Source organism: Budorcas taxicolor, chromosome 24, assembly GCF_023091745.1.
Source record: "Budorcas taxicolor isolate Tak-1 chromosome 24, Takin1.1, whole genome shotgun sequence".
In the NCBI taxonomy this organism is placed as follows: domain Eukaryota; kingdom Metazoa; phylum Chordata; class Mammalia; order Artiodactyla; family Bovidae; genus Budorcas; species Budorcas taxicolor.
The window spans coordinates 33,410,103-33,435,796 of NC_068933.1; the positions used below are offsets into that span (position 1 = coordinate 33,410,103).

General features: G+C 37.1%; 1 protein-coding gene across 1 annotated transcript in view; it reads left to right on the forward strand.

Annotated features, from left to right (window-relative positions):
• Positions 1-23,616, forward strand: part of ADAM9 (ADAM metallopeptidase domain 9) — a 95,767-nt gene extending 72,151 nt beyond the window's left edge. The window contains exons 17-22 of the mRNA XM_052661461.1: positions 5,719-5,799; positions 6,053-6,158; positions 11,614-11,755; positions 13,404-13,491; positions 21,684-21,751; positions 23,316-23,616. Coding sequence (XP_052517421.1) covers positions 5,719-5,799; positions 6,053-6,158; positions 11,614-11,755; positions 13,404-13,491; positions 21,684-21,751; positions 23,316-23,415 — 585 coding nt within the window. The 3' untranslated portion in view covers positions 23,416-23,616. The remainder of the gene's footprint in view (positions 1-5,718; positions 5,800-6,052; positions 6,159-11,613; positions 11,756-13,403; positions 13,492-21,683; positions 21,752-23,315) is intronic.
• Positions 23,617-25,694: the final 2,078 nt, after the last annotated feature.

The following is a 25,694-nucleotide window of genomic DNA, read 5'->3' on the forward strand; positions in this document are numbered from 1 at the left end:
CTTGCAGGATAATTTTAAATAATAATCATGATAGTGTACTTTGTCTTTTCCCTAACTTGACTGGGAATATGTACAGTCTTTCAGGGTTATATGTGATTTTGACTGTTGACTTGGGATAGATAATGTTTTTCATTTAATGGAGAATCCTTTTAGTTGTAATTAGTAAGAAGAAAAGAACAAATAGTTTTAAAATTTTATAAGTATTTTCCAATAGCTGTTTAAATAATCACTACATATTTTCCTTTGACTTGTTCATGTACTGAGTTACGTTGATAAATTCCTTGACATTAAATTGTCTTTACAACCCTGGAGCAAACACTGGTAATGTAGATTTATTTCTCAGTCTTTGTGCTCTTGAATATACTTCTATATTTCTGAAGCTGTCCACTTATGCTTTTTTAACTGATGAAAATTTACTCTGTGAATTTTAGTCAGTACTCTTAAATTTCACAGAAACTCAGCTAAGTCTGAATTAAATCATAGCAGGAAATTTACTGATTCAAATCACAGAATCAAATACAGAGCTTTGGAACCCCAGAATCTCAGATAATGTTCCTGCGGTTTTTTTTTTTACTGTATCTTTCATCTTGGTTTTCCACTGTTGTCATCCCTCGCCACCTCCCCTGCAGCCAAGCCCAGCTTTATTAAAATACAACTGATAAGTAACATTTTGTAAGTTGGAGCTGTACCATGTGATGATTTGATATATATTGTGAAATAATTAGCACAGTAAAGTTAGTTAACACATCTGTCACCTTGCATACATTTTTTTTGGGTGAGAACATTTTAAGATTTACTCTTACCAACTTTCAAGAATATAATACAGTATTGCTAACTGTAATCACCATGCTGAATATTAGGTCCCCAGAACTTATTCATCTTATAATTGAAAGTTTATACCTTTTGACCAACATCTCTCCATTTCTCCCATTTCCTGGCAACCACCCTTCCATTCTCTGAGTTCAGTTTTTTAAAAAATCCATATATAAGTGAGATCCTATGGAATTAATCTTTCTCCATCAGACTTATTTCTCTTAGTCTGAATGCTCTGAAGATCCATCCATATTGTTGCAAATGGCAGGACTGGTTGTTCAGGAGTGTGTTGTTTAATTTTCAGTTTTGTGAATTTTCCAGTTTTCCACTAGTTATACTACTGTGGTTGAAAAAGAAACCAGATAGGATTTTGATCTTCTTAAGCCTTGCTTTGTGGCCCAGCATATGGTTTATGACATGGAATGTTCTGTGTGTGCTTAAGAAAAATATATATTCTGCTGCTGTTGTGTGACATATTCTGTATATATCTTTTGGTCTATAGTGTTCTTCAGGTCTGTTTCCTTATTACATTTCTGTATGCATCATCCATCCAATATTGAAACTGAAGTCCCCTATACTGTTATTGTATTGCTGTCTATTTATTTCTCCCTTCAATTCTGTTATTATTTGGATTAAATATTAGATGCTCCAATATAGGGTGCATGTAATTGTTATATACTCTTGATGAACTGACCGCTTTATTAGTATATAGTAACCTTCTTTGTCTCTTGTGATTGATTTTGTCTGAAAGTGTATTATATGTGATACAATTGTTGCTACTTCTGTTCTCTTTTGGTTACTATTTGCATGGAATATCTTTTTCCATCTCTACTTTCAACTGGTGCATATGGTTAAAGTTAAAGTGAATCTCTTGTGGGCAACATATTGTTAGATCTTTTTTCTTTTTTTTTAATACATTCAATCACTTTGTGTCTTTTGTTTTAGGAATTTAGTTCATTTATGTTTAAAGTAACTATTGATAGGTAAAGACTTATTTAACTGTCATTTTGTTAAATGTTTGTTGCCTGTTTTGTAGTTTTTTTGTTCCTCCCTTTCTGTCTTTTGATATATTTTATTGTAGTGCATGCTTTAATTCTTTTCTCTTTATCTTTTGTGCATCTACTATAAGTTTTTTTTTTCCTTTTATTGGAACTTTATTAGTTTCCTTTGGTGATGTCATATTTGCTTGATTTTTCCATGTAGCCTTGCATTGGTGTTTGTGTATTTGAAGGGGGTAAACACCTCTTCCAATCTTTACAGAAAGGTTTCAGCTGGTAAAGACCTCCTGTCTGTTTTGTGTGCAGATGGGATTATCTCTGGAATCTTAGTCTACTTGGTTTGGAGCTGGTTTCAAATCTGTCTCTAGATATGCAGTGGGACCTATGGTTGGTGAACTTTTTATCAGGAACTTGGTAGGGTATGGGTGCTAACTGGTCCCTGGGTATACTGAACTGCGCTTTTCAGGAGGTAGCCCCCAAGACATGGTCCACAGTTGGGTCCTGAAACAGCAGGCCTATTACCAATTGCATGGATGGATGGAACTCCTATCAGGTACCTAAGAAGGCTACTGTCTGTTCACTAATTGAGTCCCTGGATGGGCAGGACTGGTTTGTGGACTGTGATTGAAATGGACTGGAATGAAATCCTAGGAGCCATTTCACATTTTGCAGCCAAAACTGAAGTCTGTAGACCTGGTTCTTGAGGCATGGATATGCATGTCCCCAGCGAGGTACTTGGATGTGCTGGGCTCCTTCCTGACCATGGCCTGACCAATTCAGGATCTCATGAAGTAGAGACATGACTGTCTCCTCTCTGATATCTATTCATACAAGGGAACTAATCCTATTGCACCAGGGTTTCACCATCATGACATCAACACACCCTAATTACATACCTTCAGATATCACCACACATGGATTAGGGCTTCAGCATAGGTGTTTTGAGGCGAACCCAAACATTGAGTGTAACAGACAGTCACTAGAATAGACTTTAGTTAATAGAAGTAGAAAACTATTCATTCTTGTCTCATGCCTATGTAGCTTTTGCTGTTGAGTTGTGCATTGTGCTCAGTGTGCTAAAGTGTGGTTTACCTCAACACGTGTACAGTTTAATTGTTTTTGGTTTGAATATAATAGAGAAATAATTGGTCAAGGTTCTCCAGAGAAACAGAACCATTAGGTTGTGTGTGTGTGTGCGTATGTGTGTGTATAAGGTTTTTTTTTTTTAAAAAATAAGGCGTTAGCTTACACAATTATGAAAGATAACAATCCCAAGATCTGCAGTGGGCAAGTTGGAGACCCAGAAGACCTGATGGTGTACTTCCTGTTTAAAGGCTAGTGAGTTTGAGTCCCAGAAAGAGTTATGATTCAGTCTGAGTCCAGAGGCAAGGAAAAAAAACAACAACAGTGTTCCAGTTAGAAGACAGGCAGCTGGAGAAGTTCTCTCTTATTTGGAGGAGGGTCAGCCTTTTAATTTTATTAATGCCATTAACTAATTGGACAAGACCAAGATAAGGAGGGTAACTTATTTTACATTTGATCAACTTATGTGTTAATCACTTCCAAAAACGTCCCACAGAAACATCTAGAATAATGTTTGACCAAATATCTAGGCACCCTGTGAGCCAGTCAAGTTGATGCATGAAATTAACATCCCAGGTCCACATCTTGTTAGCTTGGGGTCCTTATGCATCTCCTTAAATTATACATAATCTTCAGCATGATAACAGTCTTTGAGATAATCTTGAAGACAATAGCATGGTCATAATTTTGCATAACATGGTAGAAGTGTGTACAACCATTGTATCTCGTGTGTAACCAAAAATGCACTAAATCCTACCTTGAGGAGATTAATTCTTTGGCTACTGTGTACTTTTCTTGATGGCCTGTAACTTAAATCCTGTCATGTAAAGTTAGCAATACTTAAATACTGTGATATAAAGGTAATACATTGTATGCTACCTGAGGGACTAAGAGAAGAAAAAAGTATTTGATACACGTACACACAAGCATGTTTATAACAAAATGAGGGAATGGTCATGATAATTACAGTTTTCATTTCTGTAATATAGTTATAGCTGATGTTTCATTTTTTTCTTATTTTTGGCTGCACCATGTGGCTTATGGTATCTTAGTTCCCCAAGGGATCGAACCCATGCTTCCTGTAGTAGAAGCACAGAGTCTTTACCACTGGACCACTAGGAAAGTCCTTATAGCTGGTATTATTTAACTGTCTTCTTCCCTAATTCTTTATTGTCTTTGCTTTCAGCAAGGACTTCAGCTGATTAGGATTTTTTACTTGGCAGGATGCTGTAAAGCCTTCATTCCTGAAGGCTCTGGACTGTTAGTAGTCCTGTTAGGATTGGGTGGTTGTAGTTTTCTATCGGTCTTTATAATGGTCATACTAAGAAACACCCTAAGGGATCTCCTATATTCCACACATACTCTTCCTTATTCCATTGTGAAGTAACAGTCCAGTTTTCCCTTGGGAATGGATCAGTCACATCAGCTCACAGTAACTCCCTTCTTTGTCTGTTCATTTAGAGGCATGAGAAATCTGGAGTGGGTGGCAGTCTTAACTTCCAGTTCAGTGGAATCACTGAAGTGTTTCCTGATGGAAGCATTCTTCCCTCTAGAATTAAGACTTCTAGATTAACTATAGAGCATAAAGTCGTGGGAGCAGGGAGCAAACATTTTGCTAGTGGGTCATGAAGAGAAATAGTGAGTGGTGCCACTCCACTTCCACGCCTTGATTCCTGGACTTCTGTCTTATACAGGCAGACACATAAAAGTAATCATTACAGTCAGTTAGAATAAGTTATTGCAAGTTCAGAGTGAAAATATGAATTGGAAAAAAGCCTATAAAAGATGCTGGATTGCGATATTCATTTATCCTGTTTGTCTGCCAATTTCTCTCAAAATATAAAGGAACTAATTAGGGAATAGATTCCGAAGTGTGAAGTATATGAGATTGCATCAGTAGATAAAAATTTCAACAGGTTTTGAAAAGTTGAAAGAGGAAAAAAAAAAGTTTGCCAGAGTAGTAGGACCTACAATTCACAGTGCAGACTGATAGAGTGTGAACAAAGAGCCTGTATCTTAGCCTGGCAGAACCCTAAACAGATTGGTGATTTGGAAACCATGATTATAGCTGAGAGGGGTGGGGGAAAACATGATATTGAAAATGGACTTACATTTAGTTGACTGATGGAGAAGCTAGTCCTTCTTCTGTCTGTCTGCTTCTCCTGTCTTGCCAACAAAGCAACGAGTTGCCTGTTACCCTAGGAGCAGATTGGAGATGAGAAGATAAGATTTTTGGTATTAGTTGGTCATCCTCCTAAGAGATGTCTGTCTCCCTGTCCTAACCCTAGTACACTGTTCATCTTCATGCATATATAACTGAACTATAGATTTATTGTTATATAAAGTTGGAGGATTTTGTGAGGAAGCTGAACAGAAAGACTGAAACAGAAAAATGAGAGAAAAAGTAAAAGGTTGCAAGGGTAAAGTAAAGATTTTAAATCCAACTAATTTAAATCTCTAAAGAAAGAAAACATGAATGAATAGTTGTGGAGTTTCAGAGCCTTTTCTATAGTAGTGGGATTATCTCTGTCTGATTTGAAAAAATCCATTTGTGAATATTTTACTTTAGATTTTTACGTGTATATTTGTATAGAAGAATAGATTATAGTTTTGTTTTAGGCCTTTGTGTCATCTTTGTCCTTTTTGATTGTTAGTTCTATGTCAGTTAGTTAATTTCATCAAATATGCAGTATGGGAATTAACTATTCCTTAAAAGTATGAAAGAATTCACCAATGAAATCATCTACACCCAGGTCTTTTTTTCCCCTGGCTAGTTTACTAATGTGTTCAAGTTTTCTTTATTCATTACTTCTTTTTCTTTCAGATCTGTAGAAATTTCGCATGTGTAAATGTTTCTGTTCTGAATTATGACTGTGACATTCAGGAAAAGTGTCATGGACATGGGGTAGGTAATAGTCTCTTGGTTTGTTCATGAAAGTAGTGCTTGAATAATGAGAGTTCTCCATGGGGATGCTCAGTGAGATTTCTTAAGGTTTTTAGTTATTGGGGAATTTAGATACCTGATAAATTCTTCATTCTTAAAAAGAATGTCTATGGATTTGCATGAATTTAGTCTTTTCTCTTGGTTTCTATCCTTGCGTTCATGATTTAGAACATAATTCACAATTAACGAAAGTGGTATTTTGATTGTTTTGAAGGTATGTAATAGCAATAAAAATTGTCACTGTGACAACGGCTGGGCTCCCCCCAACTGTGAGACTAAAGGATACGGAGGAAGCGTGGACAGTGGACCTACGTACAATGGCAAGTAGTATAGAGGAAAAGGAGTGTGATCTCTGTGGTCCATGTCAGAAACTGGGCATCCTTGTACCTTCCCCTCACTTCCCACATCAGTTAATCTGTTTGTGTCTTTATATTTAAGGTGGGTTTCTCTTAGGCAGCATTTAGCTGGGTCTTGGCTTTTTTTTTTTAACTCGGCCAGTTTCTGCCTTTTAATTGAGTTGTTTTGGCCAATTATATTTTGTTTGATTATTGATATGCTTGGGTTTAAATCTAACATAATGATATTTTTCTATCACAGTCTCCCTTCATATGATATTGTGCCATTTCAGGATGCTTTCATTTCTCTCCTCCTGGCTTTTGTACTGTATTATCATACTATATATGTTTTAAACCTATAATACATTGTTGTCACTTTTGCTTTAAACAGTTGATTATTTTTAAAAGAAATTTAGATACTAGAAAAGATCTTTATGTTTACCCACCTAGTTATCATTTCTGGTGCTCTTCTTTTTTGTGTTAAGTCAGATTTCCATGTGGTATCATTCAGTTTCCACTTGAAGGACTTCTTTTCACATTTCTGCCAGTGAAAAATTGACTTTTAGCTTTCTTATATCTGAAAAGGTCTTCATTTTGCCTTCCTTCTTGAATAATAACTAGGTAAAGAATTCTAAGGTGACAGTTTATACCCCTTTTACTCCTTCAGAGATGTTCCTACATCGTCTTCTGACTTGCATTGTTTTTCCTGAGAAATCTGTCTTTTTTTTTTTTTGTCTTCTGTTTGTAGTGTGTGTGTGTTTTTTTTTTTTTTACCCTCTGGTTGCTAATAAGATTTTATCTCTAATTTTTAGTGTTTGATTATGGTGTGCTTGGGGTTTCTTAAACTTTCTGGATTTGTGCTTTTTTCTTTAAATTTGGGAAAAGTGTGGTCATTATTTCTTCAAATATTTTTTCTTTTTTTACTCCATCCCTCAGGGACTCCAGTTATATGTACATCTGGCTACTTGCAGTTCTTTCACTTCTCAGTGTTTTCAGTCAGTCAGTTCAGTCGCTCAGTCGTGTCCGACTCTTTGCGACCCCATGAATCACAGCACACCAGGCCTCCCTGCTGCTGCTGCTGCTAAATCGCTTCAGTTGTGTCTGACTCTGTGTGACCCCATAGACGGCAGCCCACCAAGCTCCCCCGTCCCTGGGATTCTCCAGGCAAGAACACTGGAGTGGGTTGCCATTTCCTTCTCCAATGCATGAAAATGAAAAGTGAAAGTGAAGTTGCTCAGTCGTGTCCGATTCTCAGTGACCTATCCATCACCAACTCCCGGAGTTCACCCAAACTCATGTCCATCGAGTCGGTGATGCCATCCAGCCATCTCATCCTCTGTCGTCCCCTTCTCCTCTTGCCCCCAATCCCTCCCAGCATCACAGTCTTTTCCAATGAGTCACCTCTTCACATGAGGTGGCCAAAGTACTGGAGTTTCAGCTTTAGCATCATTCCTTCCAAAGAAATCCCAGGGCTGATCTCCTTCAGAATGGACTGGTTGGATCTCCTTGCAGTCCAAGGGACTCTCAAGAGTCTTCTCCAACACCACAGATCAAAAGCATCAATTCTTCAGTGCTCAGCTTTCTTGACAGTCCAACTCTCACAGCCATACATGACCACTGGAAAAACCATAGCCTTGACTAGATGGACCTTTGTTGGCACTTGATTAAAAAAAAATTCTTTATTTTTTGTGTTTAATTTTGGATAGTTTCTATTATTTTTCTTCAAGTTTACTCTTCTGTGATGTCTGATCTGCTATTAAATCCATCCAGTGTATTCTTTATCTTTGATGTTGAAGTTTTTATCTCTGTAAGTTCTATTTCTCCCTCCCCTTTCTTTTCCTTGCTCTTTCTTTCTTTCCCTTCCTTTTTTCTTTTCTCCCTCACCCTCCCTTCCTCCCTTTCTTCTTTTCTTCCTTTTTCGTCTCTACGTAGCATGTTCAATCTTTACGCTAGCTGCTTGAACATGTAGAATACAGTTATAGTAATATCTAATGTCTTTGTCTACTAATTCTGTCACCTGTATCATTTATTAGTTTTTATGAATTAATCTCCTGATTTGGGTCATATTTTTTCTGCTTCTTTGTATGTCTTGTATCTTTTTTACTGAATTCCAAAAACTGTGAATTTTGCCTGTTGGATATTAGGTATTTTTGGATTTCTGCTGATGAGCTTTGGATGTAAGCTTAAGTGGGCTTAATTTATCTGGATGTAGTACGGTTCTTTAGAACCTTTTTTAAAGCCCTATTGGGGAGGACCTGAGCAGCATTTAGCCTCGGATTGATTTTACCCCATTACTGAGGCAAACCCTTTTCTGTTTATTGTATTCAATGCCGTTAACTATGGAGTTTTCCACTAAAAGTGGTAGGAAAAGGCATGCTTTCTAGTTCTGTGTGAGTTGTGTGTGGGGTTTGTTCCCACTAATCCTTTCAGGTGATTCTATCTCTGGCTTCAGGTGATTTCCTTACATGCATACATTGATCAGTTCTCAACTGAGTATCTGAGGGGAACCCTCTGCAGATCTTTCAAGTTTTGTCTGTGCAGCTTTCTCCCTTCTGGTACTTTGCTTGTGAACTCTAGTTATCTTGACTTCTTCCTCAACCAGAGTCTATTCCTCACCTCAAGGAAACCACTGGAGTTCGCTTAGGTTCCCACACCCCTCATCACAATCTGTTAACTTTCCCTAGGCAGCGAACTGGGGCAATTGTAGAGCTCCCCTTGTAAAGCTCTAAGGGATCACTGCTCTTCATTGCCATATGTCCAATGTGTAAAAACCATTGCTTTAAGTATTTTGCCTGATTTTCTGGTTGCTATAGCTAGCAGGATAAATCTGGCCCCTGTTACCCCATTTTGGCTAGAAGTGGAAGTCAGAACTATACATTTTAATTCATTGATGGATTGTGTCATAACTTGACTTAGCTGTTATCTAATTATTTGACATTGAGGTTGTCTCTAAGTTCTTGATATGCACTGATGACATTGTAGTGTACATCTTAATACTTAAACATTTTTCCCAACTGAAGCATAAATTGCCATAATGAGATTATTAGATTGAAGGGTATAATCCTTTTTATGGTTCTTGATAAAAATTCCAAATGAGCTTATGTAATGCCACTGACAGTATGAAGGTGCCAATTTTAATATAACCTGGCCAGTGTTGCTTTAAATTTTGACCTTTTCTTATTAGGTATAAAATGATATATCAAATTGGCTTTAAGTTTTCATATTTTTATTTTTAATTGTGTTGAGTATTTTGTGTAGTTTCATATAACTTTTAAAACAAAGTTTTGGTACTTTTACAAATTTAAAATTAGGATTATTTCATAGTTTACCACTTATGTTCATATTTGCTATATTCTTTCACTGAAGAACATGAAGCAGACAAAATTAATGTTAACTAATGAATTTTTAAAATTATAAGACTTAAAGTCCATAAGCCACAAAAAATAAGATTGATAAATTTAGCTACCTTGGAATAATAAAATTATGCATGGAGAAAAGCATTGTACCATAAGACATGACAAAATGGGAAAAATATTGCCAATTTATCATAGACAAAACTTTTCTCCCTAATAGATAAAGGACTTTCAGAAACTGAGAAGAAAAAGAAATATAGTATTTTCTTAAACATGAAAAGTTGCTCAAATCATGGTACAAAAAGAGAAATCCAAATTAAAATCATATAAGATATACATTTTCACCTGCCAGTTTGGCAAAAATGCAGTAGTTTGACTCTATGGGTGAGGTTGTGAGGAATTCTTGTACATTGCTGGCTAGCATGCTAACTTTTTAAGAAAATTTATTTTATTGAAATATAGTTGATTTACAATGTTGTGTTAATTTCTGCTATACAACAAAGTGATTCACTTATACATATATAAATATATGCATTCTTTTTATGTTCTTTTCCATTGTGATTTATCGCAGGATATTGAATATAGTTTCCTGTGTTATAGAGTCAGTTCAGTTCAGTCGCTCAGTTGTGTCCGACTTGTTGTAACCCCATGGTCTGCAGCATGCCAGGCTTCCCTGTCCATCACCAGCTCCTGGAGCTTGCTCACACTCATGGCTATTGAGTTGGTGATGCCACCCAACCATCTAATCCTCTGTCATGCCCTTCTCCTCCTACCTCAGTCTTTCCCAGCATCAGGGTCTTTTCTAATTGTCAGCTCTTTGCATCAGGTGGCCAAAGTATTGGTGTTATAGAGAAGGACCTTGTTTATTCAGTGTATATATAATAGTTTGCATCTGCTAATCCCAAACTCCCAATCCATTCCTCCCCCTCCTCCTCTCCCTCTTGGCAACCAGAAGTGTGTTCTCTGTGTCTGTGAGTGAGTCTGTTTCTGTTTTGTAGATAAGTTCATTTCTGTTATATTTTAGTTTCCATATATAAGTGATACCATATGGTATTTGACTTTCTCTTTCTGACTTCAGTTAGTATGATAATCTCTAGGTCCATCCAGGTTGCTGCAAATGGCATTATTTCATTCTGTTTTATAGCTAAGTTGTATTCCATGGTATTTAAGTACCACATCTTACTTATCCATTCATCTGTCAGTGAACATTTAGGTTGTTTCCATGTCTTGGCTATTGTGAATAAAGCTGTCAAGAATATAGGGGTGCCTGTACCTCTTTGAATTATAGTTTTGTTTGGATATATGGCCTGCTAACTTGTAACTACCAGTGTGGTAGACAAGTTGATGATGGCTTTAAAAAACAACAAGTACGTTTACCCTCTGATACGTCAGTTCTACTTTTGGGAAATTATTCTATAGGTACATCTATGTGATATGACATGTATACAAGGCTATTCATTGTAATATGTTTTTGTAATAGCAAAGATTGGAAAAATGAAGGTATTAGTGGGTACTCACTGACTGAATAAACTATAGGGCATCCTTGCAATGCAGTTTTGTATAGCTATACAGAAAAAGAGGTGGTGCTCTGTGTATGGTTTGGGAAGATATGTAGTATGGCTAAGTGAAAAAATAACAAATGGAATGGCATTTATGCCATGCTACATTTTGTGTAAGAAAGGTTCACAATAAAACATATTTTGTTCTTGCTTAACTTTGCATGAAGAAACACTGTAAGATTATAGAAGAAATTAATAAAAGTGGTTACCTTTAGGATGGAGAAGGAAATGGCAGCCCACTCCAGTACTCTTGCCTGGAGAATCCCATGGAGGGAGGAGCCTGGTAGGGGGTCGCAAAGAGTCGGACACGACTGAGTGACTTCACTTTCACTTTACCTTTAGGAAGGCAGAAATGAAGTGGGTAAGCAGGAGGAGTCAATAAGACTTCTCAGTGTTTTTCAGTTGATATCAGTGTGACTTTTGAACAATGTGAAAATGAATGTAAAATATATCATCATTTAGTATGTTTTAGTTAATACAAGTTAACTTCTAATTTAATTATCATTAATATAAACTCCTTCTCTCTAGAAAACAATGCTGCACTGAGGGACGGACTCCTGGTATTCTTCTTCCTAATTGTTCCTCTTATTGTATTGGCTGTTTTTGTCTTCATTAAGAGAAACCAGCTACGGAGAAGCTACTGCAGAAGGAAGAGATCACAGACAAATGAGTACTTAGATTATTTTTTTTAAATTCTTACTAAGTAATTATGTATGATGATAATCATATCATAGAAGATAGTTTAAAACTAGCATTCTAGTTTGTGTCTCTATTCTTTTGACATGATGAGCAGGAATTAAAGGGTAAGTGGTGATTCAGCCATCTCTTATAATGATGAGGGAAAAGGGTTATGATGACACCAACCTGTATACTACTGAAAATGGCCCCTAGGCTTCATTTTACTTGACTTTCATTTCTGATAGTGGGGTAAGTAGAATTTGGGGCTACAACTTCTGATTTGCATGCCATTAAAATTTTTTCTTCCTTGTCTATTTCCAGTATCAATTCTCCTAGAAGTATTCTTCAAGTCTGTTTTGAAAACAGATTTTATGTATCATCAGCTTTTAAGAAATAATCTTTGATGAAAGAAAGGGTTGTCATAATTCAGACACCTGACATTTCTAGTCTACATGTTGGACTCTTGTACTGCTGTCTCTCAACAATCATTTCTAATACGTTGGCATTGGAATGTAGCTTGTGTTAGCAGGGACCTTGCAGTCAGACCTAAGTTCAAGTTCTAGCAAAGCTATCATTTGCTAGAATTATGAACAGAAATAATAAGTATCTGAGCCTTGGTTTACATCCTCTACAATGAGAATAATAATATTATCTATCTCTGGAGGGCTTCATGTGAGGATTAAATAAGGAAATATTAACAAATAAAATCCATAGCACAATGCAGTTACTTAATAGCTAGTTTTTATTATGGTAATGATTCCAAAATGTTCATATCTTGCCTGGAATGCTCACCTTTACTTCATTGCCCTGTTTCTCACTTACCTCACTTAAAAACTGCATAATATTTTCCTAGAGAATCCTCATGTTAGCTTTATTTTTTTAATGTGTTCTAAAACAGATGTAGATTTCTTTTTGTTTTTAAAATATAGTTTATTGAGACATATGCCTGTACCCCCTTTTTTTTGACCACACTGAGTGGTTTGGCAGGACCTTGATTCTCTAAGCAGGGATTGAACCTGGGTCCCTGGCAATGAAAGCACCAAGTCCTAACCACTGGATTGCCAGGGACTTCCCCAGATTTATCTTTCTATCCTTTTTTCTCTTAACTTTCTTTCATGCTTCAGACTGACCAATCCATGTAGATAATTCCCCAGTCTGCATCTCTGAAATTTTAGTTTCATAGCAATAGCTGTCTTCTGTACATAGCTTACTTACTATCCTTTTGGCAATGTCTAACTCTTAGCTGACATCTTTCCAGCCAGCTTGTTCTGCTTTTCTTGGACTTCCTGATATTCAGAGTGACTACTTTAGACCTAAGAATATTATTTTAGTAGTCTCTGATTTCAGGAAGACTTGAGGAGTTTGAGAACACTGGCCTGATGGTCTAAATTATTTCTTAGTATTTCAGTTTATTTAATTGTAAAATGAGATTAAGAAAACTTTCTAGTACTCCAAGGATTAAAACTGGATGAGAACTATTAAAAGTGCCATATGAATTTTAGCTGTCATCATGATCATATCCACTGCCACTACCAGTATCATTCTTCTGTATTTGGAAAAATACAAGTCTGTATATTAATGCTATGTCATGTAGAAATGTCTTAATCTTAATTTAGCTCAAAAGTATTTGTATCTTTCAGATCAGGTGGCAAAAATCAAGGAAAAGATTCTAGACAGCCAGCGAGTGTTCCTGGACCTGCTTCTTCAGTGACTCCTCCCAGAAACGTTGTAAGTTTAAATGAAAAATTCTTTTCCTTTATTATACTATGGTATCACACTTTTAGGGCTTCCCTGGTAGCTCAGCTGGTAAAAAATCTGCCTGCAATGCAGGAGACCTGGGTTTAATCCCTGGGTTGGGAAGATCCCTTGAGGAGGGCATGGCAACCCACTCCAGTATTCTTGCCTGGAGAATCTCCATGGATAGAGGAGCCTGGTGGGCTACATTCCATGGGGTTGCAAAGAGTCAGACATGACTGAGCAACTGAGTGCAGCACATCACATTTTTAAAGCTTAAAAAATTATTACATAATATACCAGGTGGTGCAGTGATAAAGAATCTCCCTGCCAGTGCAGGAGACACAACAGAGTTGGGTTTGATCCCTGGGTCAGGAAGATCTCCTGGAGTAGGAGATGGCAACCCACTCAGTATTCTTGCCTGGAGAGCCTGGAGGGTTACAGTCCGTGGGATTGCAAGGAGTTGGACACAACTGAGCGACTGAACATGCTCAACAAGCAACTGAATGGAACACATAGGAATAAACATAGATATTTTCCAAAGAATTTAGGGGTGTGGTCTGCAGATGGCCTCTGGGTTAGTTAATGGAATAGCACTAGGGTCCCTGGCTTAGAGGAGATGGGAGGAAAACATTGTCTCAAGACACTGAGAATGTCTTGCCTTGAAACCAAGCCTAGAAAATGTCCTGGGTTTTATGCTGTCACTTTTTTCCCCTATGTCTGCTATCTTTCTGTTTTCAATACCTGGCTTCCCCAGGGCATCTAACTAAAAATCTGATGCTGAGCTCCTGGAGTAATAGGTCTAGTTGTCTCAGCAAGAGGACCAGCAATCACTGTCCTTTGGAGTATATTAGGGAGTACTAGGATAGTAATACACTTCTTCTAATATGCATATATCCCTAAGAAATAACAAAATGTTGCTTTATCTGCTTTTATTTATTTTTTTGTGTTAATATCTTCTTTCTATTTTTATTATTATTTATTTATTTATTTTTACTTTACAATATTGTATTGGTTTTGCCATACATCAACATGAATCCACCACAGGTGTACACGTGTTCCCAATCCTGAACTCCCCTCCCACCTCCCTCCCCATACCATCTCTCTGGTTCATCGCAGTGCACCAGCCCCAAGCATCCTATATCCTGCATCGAACCTGGACTGGCGATTCGTTTCTTATATTATACATGTTTCAGTGCCATTCTCCCAAATCATCCCACCTTCTCCCTCTCCCACAGAGTCCAAAAGACTGTTCCATACATCTGTGTCTCTTTTGCTGTGTCACATACAGGGTTTTCGTTATTATCTTTCTAAATTCTGTATACATGCGTTAGTATACTGTATACACAATGGAGTATTACTCAGCCATTAAAAAGGATACATTTGAATCAGTTCTAATGAGGTAGATTGCCGGGGTCCAGCCCTGGTGGATCCAGGGAATTTGAAGTGGGGATGGCGTTGGTGAGGAAAACTTATTTATTTATTAATATAAGATTAGATTAGGAAGAAATAGTGTAGTAGGAAAATTAAGTGGAGAAAGAAGGCTGAATAACTTGGTTTAAATGGGAAACCAATAAAGTTCCAGACAAGGAGCTTGCACCATCTACGTTAGGCCACCGGTGTCCTCTTGAATATTGAGGGGTGCCCCGCCTTGGGCTCCCCCTCACGTGGATCTTAAAAGCTGGGGCAAGTAAGTAGACATGGTGAGCCTCCACGCCCCAGATGGGAATTCAGCCTGAAATTAGAGTAAAGAGGAGACACGGGGGAAACCAGTCCAGTGACTGGCCCCATCCTCTGTTGTTCAGAAGGCCTTTTATACTTTTGATAAAACATGGAGATCAATGGGTAACACAAAGTTATGCAGCATTAGCAGTCCAGACTCTTATCAAAACCAGGCTTTTCTGTCTGCATACCTAATTGTATACACAAGTCTTAGGTAATTTACATCATCTTCTGGCCAAAAGGGCCAATTAACATTTTATAGCCTTTTTTCTGATAAGAGTTTGTCAACCAGAAGACTTATTTGTGTTGATCTTCCCAAAGTCTGGTACCCCTCTCAGAAAGCACTAAATAAAGTTACATTCTTACATAGCAAGGACACAAGAGGAGTGCAGTGATATATAACAAAGAGAAAAGTAATTAACTCAGAAGTCTAGTGTTGCTAACATCAAAGCTATTATATATCTTTTTCCATATCCAGTTTACATTGATTAACATCCTCCCAGGTGCCTAAAAGATAAACAATATGGAGGCCTGGCAGCAATCATTGAGTCAACAGTGAAAACCCTCTACCAATAGGATTTTTAACTCTTTAGAAAAGGCTCTGATGCTTTAAGCTTTGTGCCTCTCCCGGTTGGGGGTCTGTAAGCAATTCACAAGCTGTAAGAGGTCCGGGGAACCTGTTAGGCAAGCTAGAGAGCTATCAGAGGGGGTTTGAGCTGAAACATCCCTTTCAAATGCAGAAGACTAAAGCCCTGATTTGACTTTTTCCAGAGAATATCAGAAGAGTGGAAAAGCAGGCAGATTCTTATTTTTTCGGGGGGTGGATGCTCAGGAGATTCCAGGGGGAAAACCTTGCCATCAGAGCTCTGCTGCATGACCTTGTCACGGGTGCAATTCCTCACGCTGCCTCCCGGCATCAGATGAAACTGGAGCTGATTATACAGAGTGAAGTAAGCCAGAAAGAAAAACGCCAATACAGTATACTAATGCTTGATCTGCTTTTAAACGTTGTATAATGTTTTGTTTGCTGTTTTACACATGTATCTGCATCATGCGTTTTCCCCATAACATTGCTTTGTGGTTTATCTCTATCAATAGATGTAGCTCTAATGCATTCATTTTCACTGTGGATATTATATTACATAAATTCCACACAGTTTAAAAATCCATTTTTCTTTTACCAGTTTCCAGTTGTTCATTATTACAAATAAAGCTGAGATGAACATTCTGTATGTTACTCATGCATGTGTGTGAGTTCTAGGGTGGTACTATTACAGTGGTTACTATCCACATGTGGCCACTTAAATTTTATGTTATATTAAATAAAGTTAAGAATTCTATTCCCCACTGACATTTTAGATGCTCAATAGATCACCTGTGGCTACTATTGTAGGGGCACCATAGGCATAGAATGTTTCCATCATTACAGAAAATTCTATTAGAGAACTCTGATATAGGAATATACCAAAGTTAAATTGCTGGGTTGAAAGATATTTGAATGTTTACTTGAAAATGTCAAATTGTTTTCCAAAAGGATTATGCCATTGGGTGATTGCATTGTCAGTGGTGTATGAGCATTCCTGTCAAAGTAAATTTTGGCAGCATTTGGTACTGTCAAACTTTTAAAGTCTTTCCAATTACAAGGAGGTTAAATGATTAGATATGCTTCTAAAATGGAAGGATATGTATGAAATCTCTCTGTTCTTCTCCCTTTCCTTTTATAAAAAAGAAACAAATTGTTAAGCCCTTTTCCCTTAACCGTAAGTCTCGGGGATTTTTCCATATTTCTACATATATAGGATGATCACACAGTCCCTATATACAAGTTAGAAATTATGTAGTATATAATTTTTTGTCTTTGACTCTTATTTTCATTTTCAATTGTGGTAAAATATACATGCTATAAAAGTTGCCGTTTTGACCATTTTTAAATATACAGTTCAGTGGCATTAATTACATTCACAGTGTTGTGTAATCATCACTGCTATTTCTAAAACTTTTTCTTTACCCTAGACAGAAACTCTGAACCCATGAAGCAGTAATTTCCCATCCCTGATGACTCCGGTGTTCTACTTTTTAAAAATTGAGATAAAATAGACACATCACAGGCTTCCTTTGTAGCTCAGCTGATAAAGAATCTGCCTGCAATGCGGGAGACCTGGGCTTGATCCTTGGGATGGGAAGATCCCCTGGAGAAGGGAAAGGCTGCTGCTGCTGCTGCTGCGTCGCTTCAGTTGTGTCCAACTCTGTGCATCCCCTACCCACTCTAGTATTCTGGCCTGGAGAATTCCATGGACTGTATAGTCCAGGGGGTTGCAAAGGGTTGAGCACAACCAAGTGCCTTTCACTTTCGCTTTCAGACATATCACATTATATAAATTTCAGGTGTACAACGTGGTTCAATATTTGTATACAGTATGAAATGAGCACCACAGTAAGTCTCATTAACATCCATTGTTGTACATAGTTATACATTTTTTTTCCTTGTGATGAGAACTTTTAAGATTTACACGCTTAGCAGTTTTCAAATATGCAATGAAGTATTATTACCAAAGGCACCATGCTGTACCTTACATCCCTATGACTTATTTTACAACTGGAAATTATTATCTTTTAACCACCTTCATCTGTTTTTATCCATTTCCCTCTCTGCCCTCTGTGAGTCTCCAATCTGTTCTCTGTATCTAACCATTTGGTGTTTTTTTGTTTATTTTTAGATTCCACATATAAGTGAGATCATACGATATTTGTCCTCTTTCTGACTCATTTCACTTAGCCTGAATGCCTGTAGTCCATCCATGTTGTCACAAATGGCAAGATATCGTTTGTTTCGTGGTTGAATAATATTCGTATATATGTACGTGTGTTTGCCACAGATGGACCCTTCAGTTCAGTTCAGATCAGTCGCTCAGTCGTGTCTGACTCTTTGCGACCCCATGAATTGCAGCACGCCAGGCCTCCCTGTCCATCACTAACTCCCGGAGTTCACTCTGACTCACGTCCATTGAATCAGTGATGCCATCCAGCCATCTCATCCTCTGTCGTCCCCTTCTCCTCCTGCCCCCAATCCCTCCCAGCATCACAGTCTTTTCCAATGAGTCACCTCTTCACATGAGGTGGCCAGAGTACTGGAGCTTCAGCTTTAGCATCATTCCTTCCAAAGAAATCCCAGGGCTGATCTCCTTCAGAATGGACTGGTTGGATCTCCTTGCAGTCCAAGGGACTCTCAAGAGTCTTCTCCAACACCACAGTTCAAAAGCATCAATTCTTCGGCACTCAGCCTTCTTCACAGTCCAACTCTCACATCCATACATGACCACAGGAAAAACCATGACTAGACGGACCTTAGTCGGCAAAGTAATGTCTCTGCTTTTGAATATACTATCTAGGTTGATCATAGCTTTTCTTCCAAGGAGTAAGTGTCTTTAAATTTCATGGCTGCAGTCACCATCTGCAGTGATTTTGGAGCCCCCAAAAATAAAGTCTGACACTATTTTTACTGTTTCCCTATCTATTTGCCATGAAGTGATGGGACCGGATGTCATGATCTTCGTTTTCTGAATGTTGAGCTTTAAGCCAACTTTTTCACTCTCCACTTTCAATTTCATCAAGAGGCTTTTTAGTTCTTCTTCACTTTCTGCCATAACGGTGGTGTCATCTGCATATCTGAGGTTATTGATATTTCTCTCGGCAATCTTGATTCCAGCTTGTGTTTCTTCCAGTCCAGCTTTTCTCATGATGTACTCTGCATAGAAGTTAAATAAGCAGGGTGACAATATACAACCTTGACGTACTCCTTTTCCTATTTGGAACCAGTCTGTTGTTCCATGTCCAGTTCTGACTGTTGCTTCCTGACCTGCATACAGATTTCTCAAGAGGCACGTCAGGTGGTCGGTATTCCCATCTCTTTCAGGATTTTCCACAGTTTATTGTGATCCACACAGTCAAAGGCTTTGGCATAGTCAATAAAGCAGAAATAGATGTTTTTCTGGAACTCTCTTGCTTTTTCCATGATCCAGCGGATGTTGGCAGTTTGATCTCTGGGTCCTCTGCCTTTTCTAAATCCAGCTTGAACATCAGGAAGTTCACGGTTCACATATTGCTGAAGCATGGCTTGGAGAATTTTGAGCGTTACTTTACTAGCATGTGAGATGAATGCAATTGTGCAGTAGTTTGAGCATTCTTTTGCGTTGCTTTTCTTTGGAGTTGGAATGCAAACTGACCTTTTCCAGTCCTGTGGCCACTGCTGAGTTTTCCAAATTTGCTGCCATATTGAGTGCAGCACTTTCACAGCATCATCTTTCAGGATTTGAAATAGCTGAACTGGAATTGTATCACCTCCACTAGCTTTGTTCGTAGCGATGCTTTCCAAGGCCCACTTGACCTCAGATTCCAGAATGTCTGGCTCTAGGTGAGTGACCACACCATCGTGATTATCTGGGTCATGAAGATCTTTTTTGTACAGTTCTTCTGTGTATTCTTGCCATCTCTTCTTAATATCTTCTGCTTCTGTTAGGTCCAGGCCACTTCTATCCTTTATCGAGCCCATCTTTGCATGAAATGTTCCCTTGGTATCTCTAATTTTCTTGAAGAGATCTCTAGTCTTTCTCATTCTGTCATTTTCCTCGATTTCTTTGCATTGATCACTGAAGAAGGCTTTCTTATCTCTTCTTGCTACTCTGGAACTCTGCATTCAGATGCTTATATCTTTCCTTTTCTTCTTTGCTTTTCGCTTCTCTTCTTTTCACAGCTATTTGTAAGGCCTCCCCAGATAGCCATTTTGCTTTTTTGCATTTCTTTTCCATGGGGATGGTCTTGATCCCTGTCTCCTGTACAGTGTCACAAACCTCATTCCATAGTTCATCAGGCACTCTATCAATCAGATCTTGGCCCTTAAATCTATTTCTCATTTCCACTATATAATCATAAGGGATTTGATTTAGGTCATACCTGAATGGTCTAGCGGTTTTCCCTACTTTCTTCAATTTGAGTCTGAATTTGGTAATAAGGAGTTCATGATCTAAGCCACAGACAGCTCCTGGTCTTGTTTTTGTTGACTGTATAGAGCTTCTCCATCTTTGGCTGCAAAGAATATAATCAATCTGATTTCAGTGTTGACCATCTGGTGGTGTCCCTGTGTAGAGTCTTCTCTTGTGTTGTTGGAAGAGGGTGTTTGCTATGACCAGTGGTTTTTCTTGGCAAAACTCAATTAGTCTTTGTCCCGCTTCATTCTGCATTCCAAGGCCAAATTTGTCTGTTACTCCAGGTATTTCTTGACTTCTTACTTTTGCATTCCAGTCCCCTATAATGAAAAGGACACCTTTTTTGGGTGTTAGTTCTAAAAGGTCTTGTAGGTCTTCATAAAACCGTTCAACTTCAGTTTCTTCAGCGTTACTGGTTGGGACATAGACTTGGATAACTGTGATATTGAATGGTTTGCCTTGGAGACGAACAGAGATCATTATGTCGTTTTTGAGATTGCATCCAAGTACTGCATTTCAGACTCTTTTGTTGGCCATGATGGCTACACCATTTCTTCGGAGGGATTCCTGCCCACAGTAGTAGATATAATGGTCATCTGAGGTAAATTCACCCATTCCAGTCCATTTTAGTTTGCTGATTCCTAGAATGTCGACATTCACTCTTACTATCTCTTGTTTGACCACTCCCTATTTGCCTTGATCATGGACCTGACATCCAGGTTCCTATGCAGCATTGCTCTTTACAGCATCAGACCTTGGTTCTATCACCAGTCACATCCACAGCTGGGTATTGTTTTTGCTTTGGCTTCATCCCTTCATTCTTTCTGGAGTTATTTCTCCACTGATCTCCAGTAGCATATTGGATGGACCTTTAGACTCTTCCATATATTGGCTATCATAATTCATGCTGCAATGAACATGGGGTGCAGATAATTATAGAAGTTAGTGTTCCATTTTCTTTGGATAAATACTCAGAATTACTGGATCATATGGTAGTCCTGTTTTTAATATTTTGAGGAACCTCCATACTGTTTTCTATTGTAACTGGACCAATTTACATTCATATCAACAGTGCACAAAAGTTCCCTGTTTTCCACATCAAAATCAAGAGTATTTGAAAATTGATGGTATTTACAGTACTAGTTAGGTACTATGTATACGTTTGGCAATACATTTTTAAAAGGTTTTATTTAAAATATATTGACCTAGGAAATATTAATATGTTACCTTTTAAGTAATGGAGTTGATCAAGGCCAAGATAATACTTTGTTATTATTGAATTTAAAAACTATAGTTTAAAAGGATTAAATATTCCACACTCAGTAGCAAAGATACGTTGAATAAGCAAAATATTTTAAATGTTAAGATTATAAGTCATCTATTCATTGATTTTTAAATAGATTATTTTTATGTGGAAAATAACCTAAATAGAAAATATATTGATGAGTGCATTGTCGTAATAACTTTTTTTTTTCTTTTTAGCCTATACAAACAAACAGATTTCCAGTACCAACTTATGGAGCCAGGCAGCCTCAGCAGTACCCATCAAGGTCTGAAGTGAATTCACTTAGATTACTTGATCAGGATACAACCAAGGGTTAATGTCACAATAGTTGCCTTGTATTTTAATTTAATTTAGGACACGGTATTTATTACCAACAGTATAGATAGAGCACAGTTTGCAGAAAAGTTTTTAAGAGGTTTTATTTAAGTTTTGTCATATTAATGAAGTGTCAGAATGAAATTTTAAAGAGGCCCCAACAAGACACTGCACAGCTGCTGTAGCCTCTGGTATCCATAAGATTCTGAAGCAAGGATCTTTATAATCACCAGCAATGGCAAATCACATAAGTTTGGCCAGACCTCCCATTAGGAACAGCTAGAAAAGCTAGACAATATAAGAAAATATGAAGGCATCAGAAAACTACTAAAGAAATGAAGGATTATTTTTTAAGGTCCAGGAGAGGAAGGTATTCCAGAGATGACCTCAGCTTTGGGGACCATTTTTCTGTCCTAGATTGTGTCTACATATTCTGCATGGGCGAGGATAGAAAGCTGAGGAGAGTTTTCAACAAACTAGGGCTGAGGGGACAAAACCTGGAGCCCTGCCAGGGAGATGGTACCCTAGCAAATATCCCAGGCTTTGTGTTGGGACCCAGGGGCAAGGGTGAATCAGACCCTCGATTTATTTCCTACAGGTTTGGTTGTTTTCTTTCACTGTTTGCCCCCAATTTAAAATAGCTTAATTGGTAAAAAATCCTGCAGTGCAGGAGACGCCGGTTTGATTCCTGGGTCACGAAGATCCGCTGGAGAAGGGATGGGCCACCCATTCCAGTATTCTTGGGCTTCCCTGGTGGCTCATCTGGTAAAGAATCTGCCTGCAATGCAGGAGACCTGGGTTTGATCCCTGGGTTGGGAAGATCCCCTGGAGAAGGGAAAGGCTACCCACTCCAGGATTCTGGCCTGGAGAATTCTGTGGACTCTATAGTCCATGGGTTGCAGAGTCGGATATGACTGAGCAATTTTCACTTTCACTATCTCAATTTAAAAAGCTAGACATACAAGAAAAGAAAATGTGACTAAAACCAAGAAAATGCACTCAGAGGGTATCCAGTTAATAGAGTTTATTAGGTACAGACTTTAAATAACTATGATGACTGTATCACAGAATTGATAGTCAAGATTGAGAATTTCACACAGAACTAGATGTGCTGAACTTAAAAACCTAAAAAAAGAATCAAATGGAAATTCTAGAACTGAAAAGCACAAGAAAAATGAGGGACTCAATGTATGGGCTTAGCATCAACAAGAAAGGAGGAGATTTTATTACAATATTTTGCATTGCATAAAATACTTCACACCCCTCCCCACCCGCCCAAAAGTCCTTCAAATTATGATTGAATTGCACACTGAGTAGTGTCCTCCAGTATAATGTTTATTATGCAATAAGAATGCACTGAAATCCAAGTGAACATCAGGAGAAGAATATATAAATTGTGAAACAGCTGCTCACCAGGCAAAATTCAGTGATGGTTTTAAGAATGGTGTCATGAATGTAGCTTTATTTCATTCAGTTGAGACATACGATTAACTGTCTTTTTTACCTCTTCACAGGCCACCTCCACCACAGCCCAAAGAATCATTTCAGGGAAATTTAGTTCCAGCTCGTCCTGCTCCTCCGCCTCCACCTCCTTTATATAGTTCCCTCACTTGATTATTTTTTTAGCCTTTCATTTTGCAGACATCTTCAGGGAACTGAGCTAATACTTTCTTTTTTTTTCCTGATATTTTCTTGAAAAGCCTTTCTTCCTGCTGCAATTATGAATGAAAACAAAATACCACAAAACAGACTTTATTAATACAGAAAAACAGAACTTGAGTAGTGGGAAATGAGAAATAGAAGAAATGCAGTAAAGCCAGGGAATTTAGAATAACATTTTCATTTCCATTACTGAATACATTTTATTCAGTCATCTGTGAGGTTAATGCACCTGACATGAATTATGTTATTTTGAACATGTTATTATAATGATTCTCAAATTAACTATATTGTTTCAAGTTTTGTCATTATGTGCTTAAATGTAACTCTGAATTTTGACCTTAGTTGTTATTAGTGTAGTTTCTGGTTGAACATGTAATAATCAATACCTGTGAAAAGTAATTAGCTGCCAATTAATATGTAATATTTTTAATCTTACACAGACTAATAATCATCATACATTAGAATTTTATCTCATTCACTTCATGAATAAAGGAATACTCTGTATTCAGAAGAATGCACAAAATACACAATTAAGATATCATAATACTATTTAAAAAGTGCAAAAACACACTATAAGTGTGTATGTGTATACATACACACAGTTGTTATCTTCCATTTTTATGAACATTCTATGGATAAATGCTTCTATGGATTCTGGACAATGGATTCCATGGATCTATCTATGGATAATGAATATTAGCCAAGTTAATTTAAAAATAGAATTTCTATTATGAATCATGTTAAAACATAGCATCCTTTTACAATAGCATCATTTTAAATAAATTATAAACTTTAAGGTACGAAGTATTTAATAGAACTAATCAGATATGCTGTTGATTCATAGCTGTAATAAAAAGCAGGAGCAATTATAATATCTTCAATCAATTGAGCTATCATAAAACCACTTGAGAATCTCATGAGCACTTTAAGTCCAAAATCTGAAACTTCAAAGATTGCTATTAATATACTTTTGAATGTTTACATTTACTAAGGTGTGCTTGATTTTGTCTCTGTTGATTCTAATATTTTTCAAGAAATTAGGCTGGAGAAATAAAGAAACAGTTTTTTTAGAGAAGTGCAAGAAAATTAGTGGTATCTGTGAGTTATTGTCTCAGCTGTGATAAAAAGTGAATTTTTACTATGGAAGAAATGGTATGAATGATGAAAATTTAAGCACCTAAAATTTTTTCACAACCTTTCATAATAAAGTTTATTAATAAGTTTATTAACTGAATTTTAGTTTTTTAAAAAATTTTTGGTTTGTGTATATATATATATATACATACAAACATAAGATTTACAATAAATAAAGTACTTGAAATTCTGATTTGTGTTGTCCATGAACTTCTTAAATACTCAGCTATTTATTACCTTATTAATTAAAACACATTAGTTTTAGAAAAAACTACTAGTCAAATGTTTACAGATACTGTCTCACTAATTTTCAAGACTTCTGGCAAATTGTGAACAAAGGCTTATTGTTTGAAAAAGCCTTGGAAAACAGATTGGTTTTGAAGAAGACACATATCTTAGTCCTCTGAAGATGGTACATTATTTTAACAATCAGCTATATAATAAAAATTGTAAACAACCCCAAATAGTCTTCAGTTTAATCTCTGAATGAATTAATATACAACTAAAAAGTTTTGTGTTTGTCACTGATATAGTTCCACAAATTTTGTAATTGTAATTTATATCACTGAAATTTTACAGTTAGTAAATATTAACTCTGCAACTTAAAATTTTCTCAGGATTAAATAATTCCTTGGATCTTTGGATGTTTAGGACCTTTTTTTTCTGGCTGCACCACAGGTCAGATCTTAGCTCTCTGACCAGGTATCGAACCCATGCCCCCTGCAGTGGAAGCATGCAGTCTTAATTGCTGGACCATGAGGGAATAAGCTATTCTAAAAGATTATTTGATCAGCCTGAACTTCTTTTGCTCTTATATGCATTTTGACATTTTATATGCTTTTTTTTCACGTAGGTTTGTCCTTGATTTATCTAGGATTGTTATTTTAAAAGTTGTAAAATTTCTTCGTCATAGATGCCACTTCAAAATTTGAAAATAATAAAGGTATTCTTTGTCATCTGCTAAAGATGTTTTAATAATCAAGGATAAATTATATGTAAGTTTGGTGTCACTGTATGGCTATGTTCACAGACTTACTACATTGTTCAAGATACTACATTTTCTCTTTCTGTCAGACAAATGCCTGGGTTTACTAACT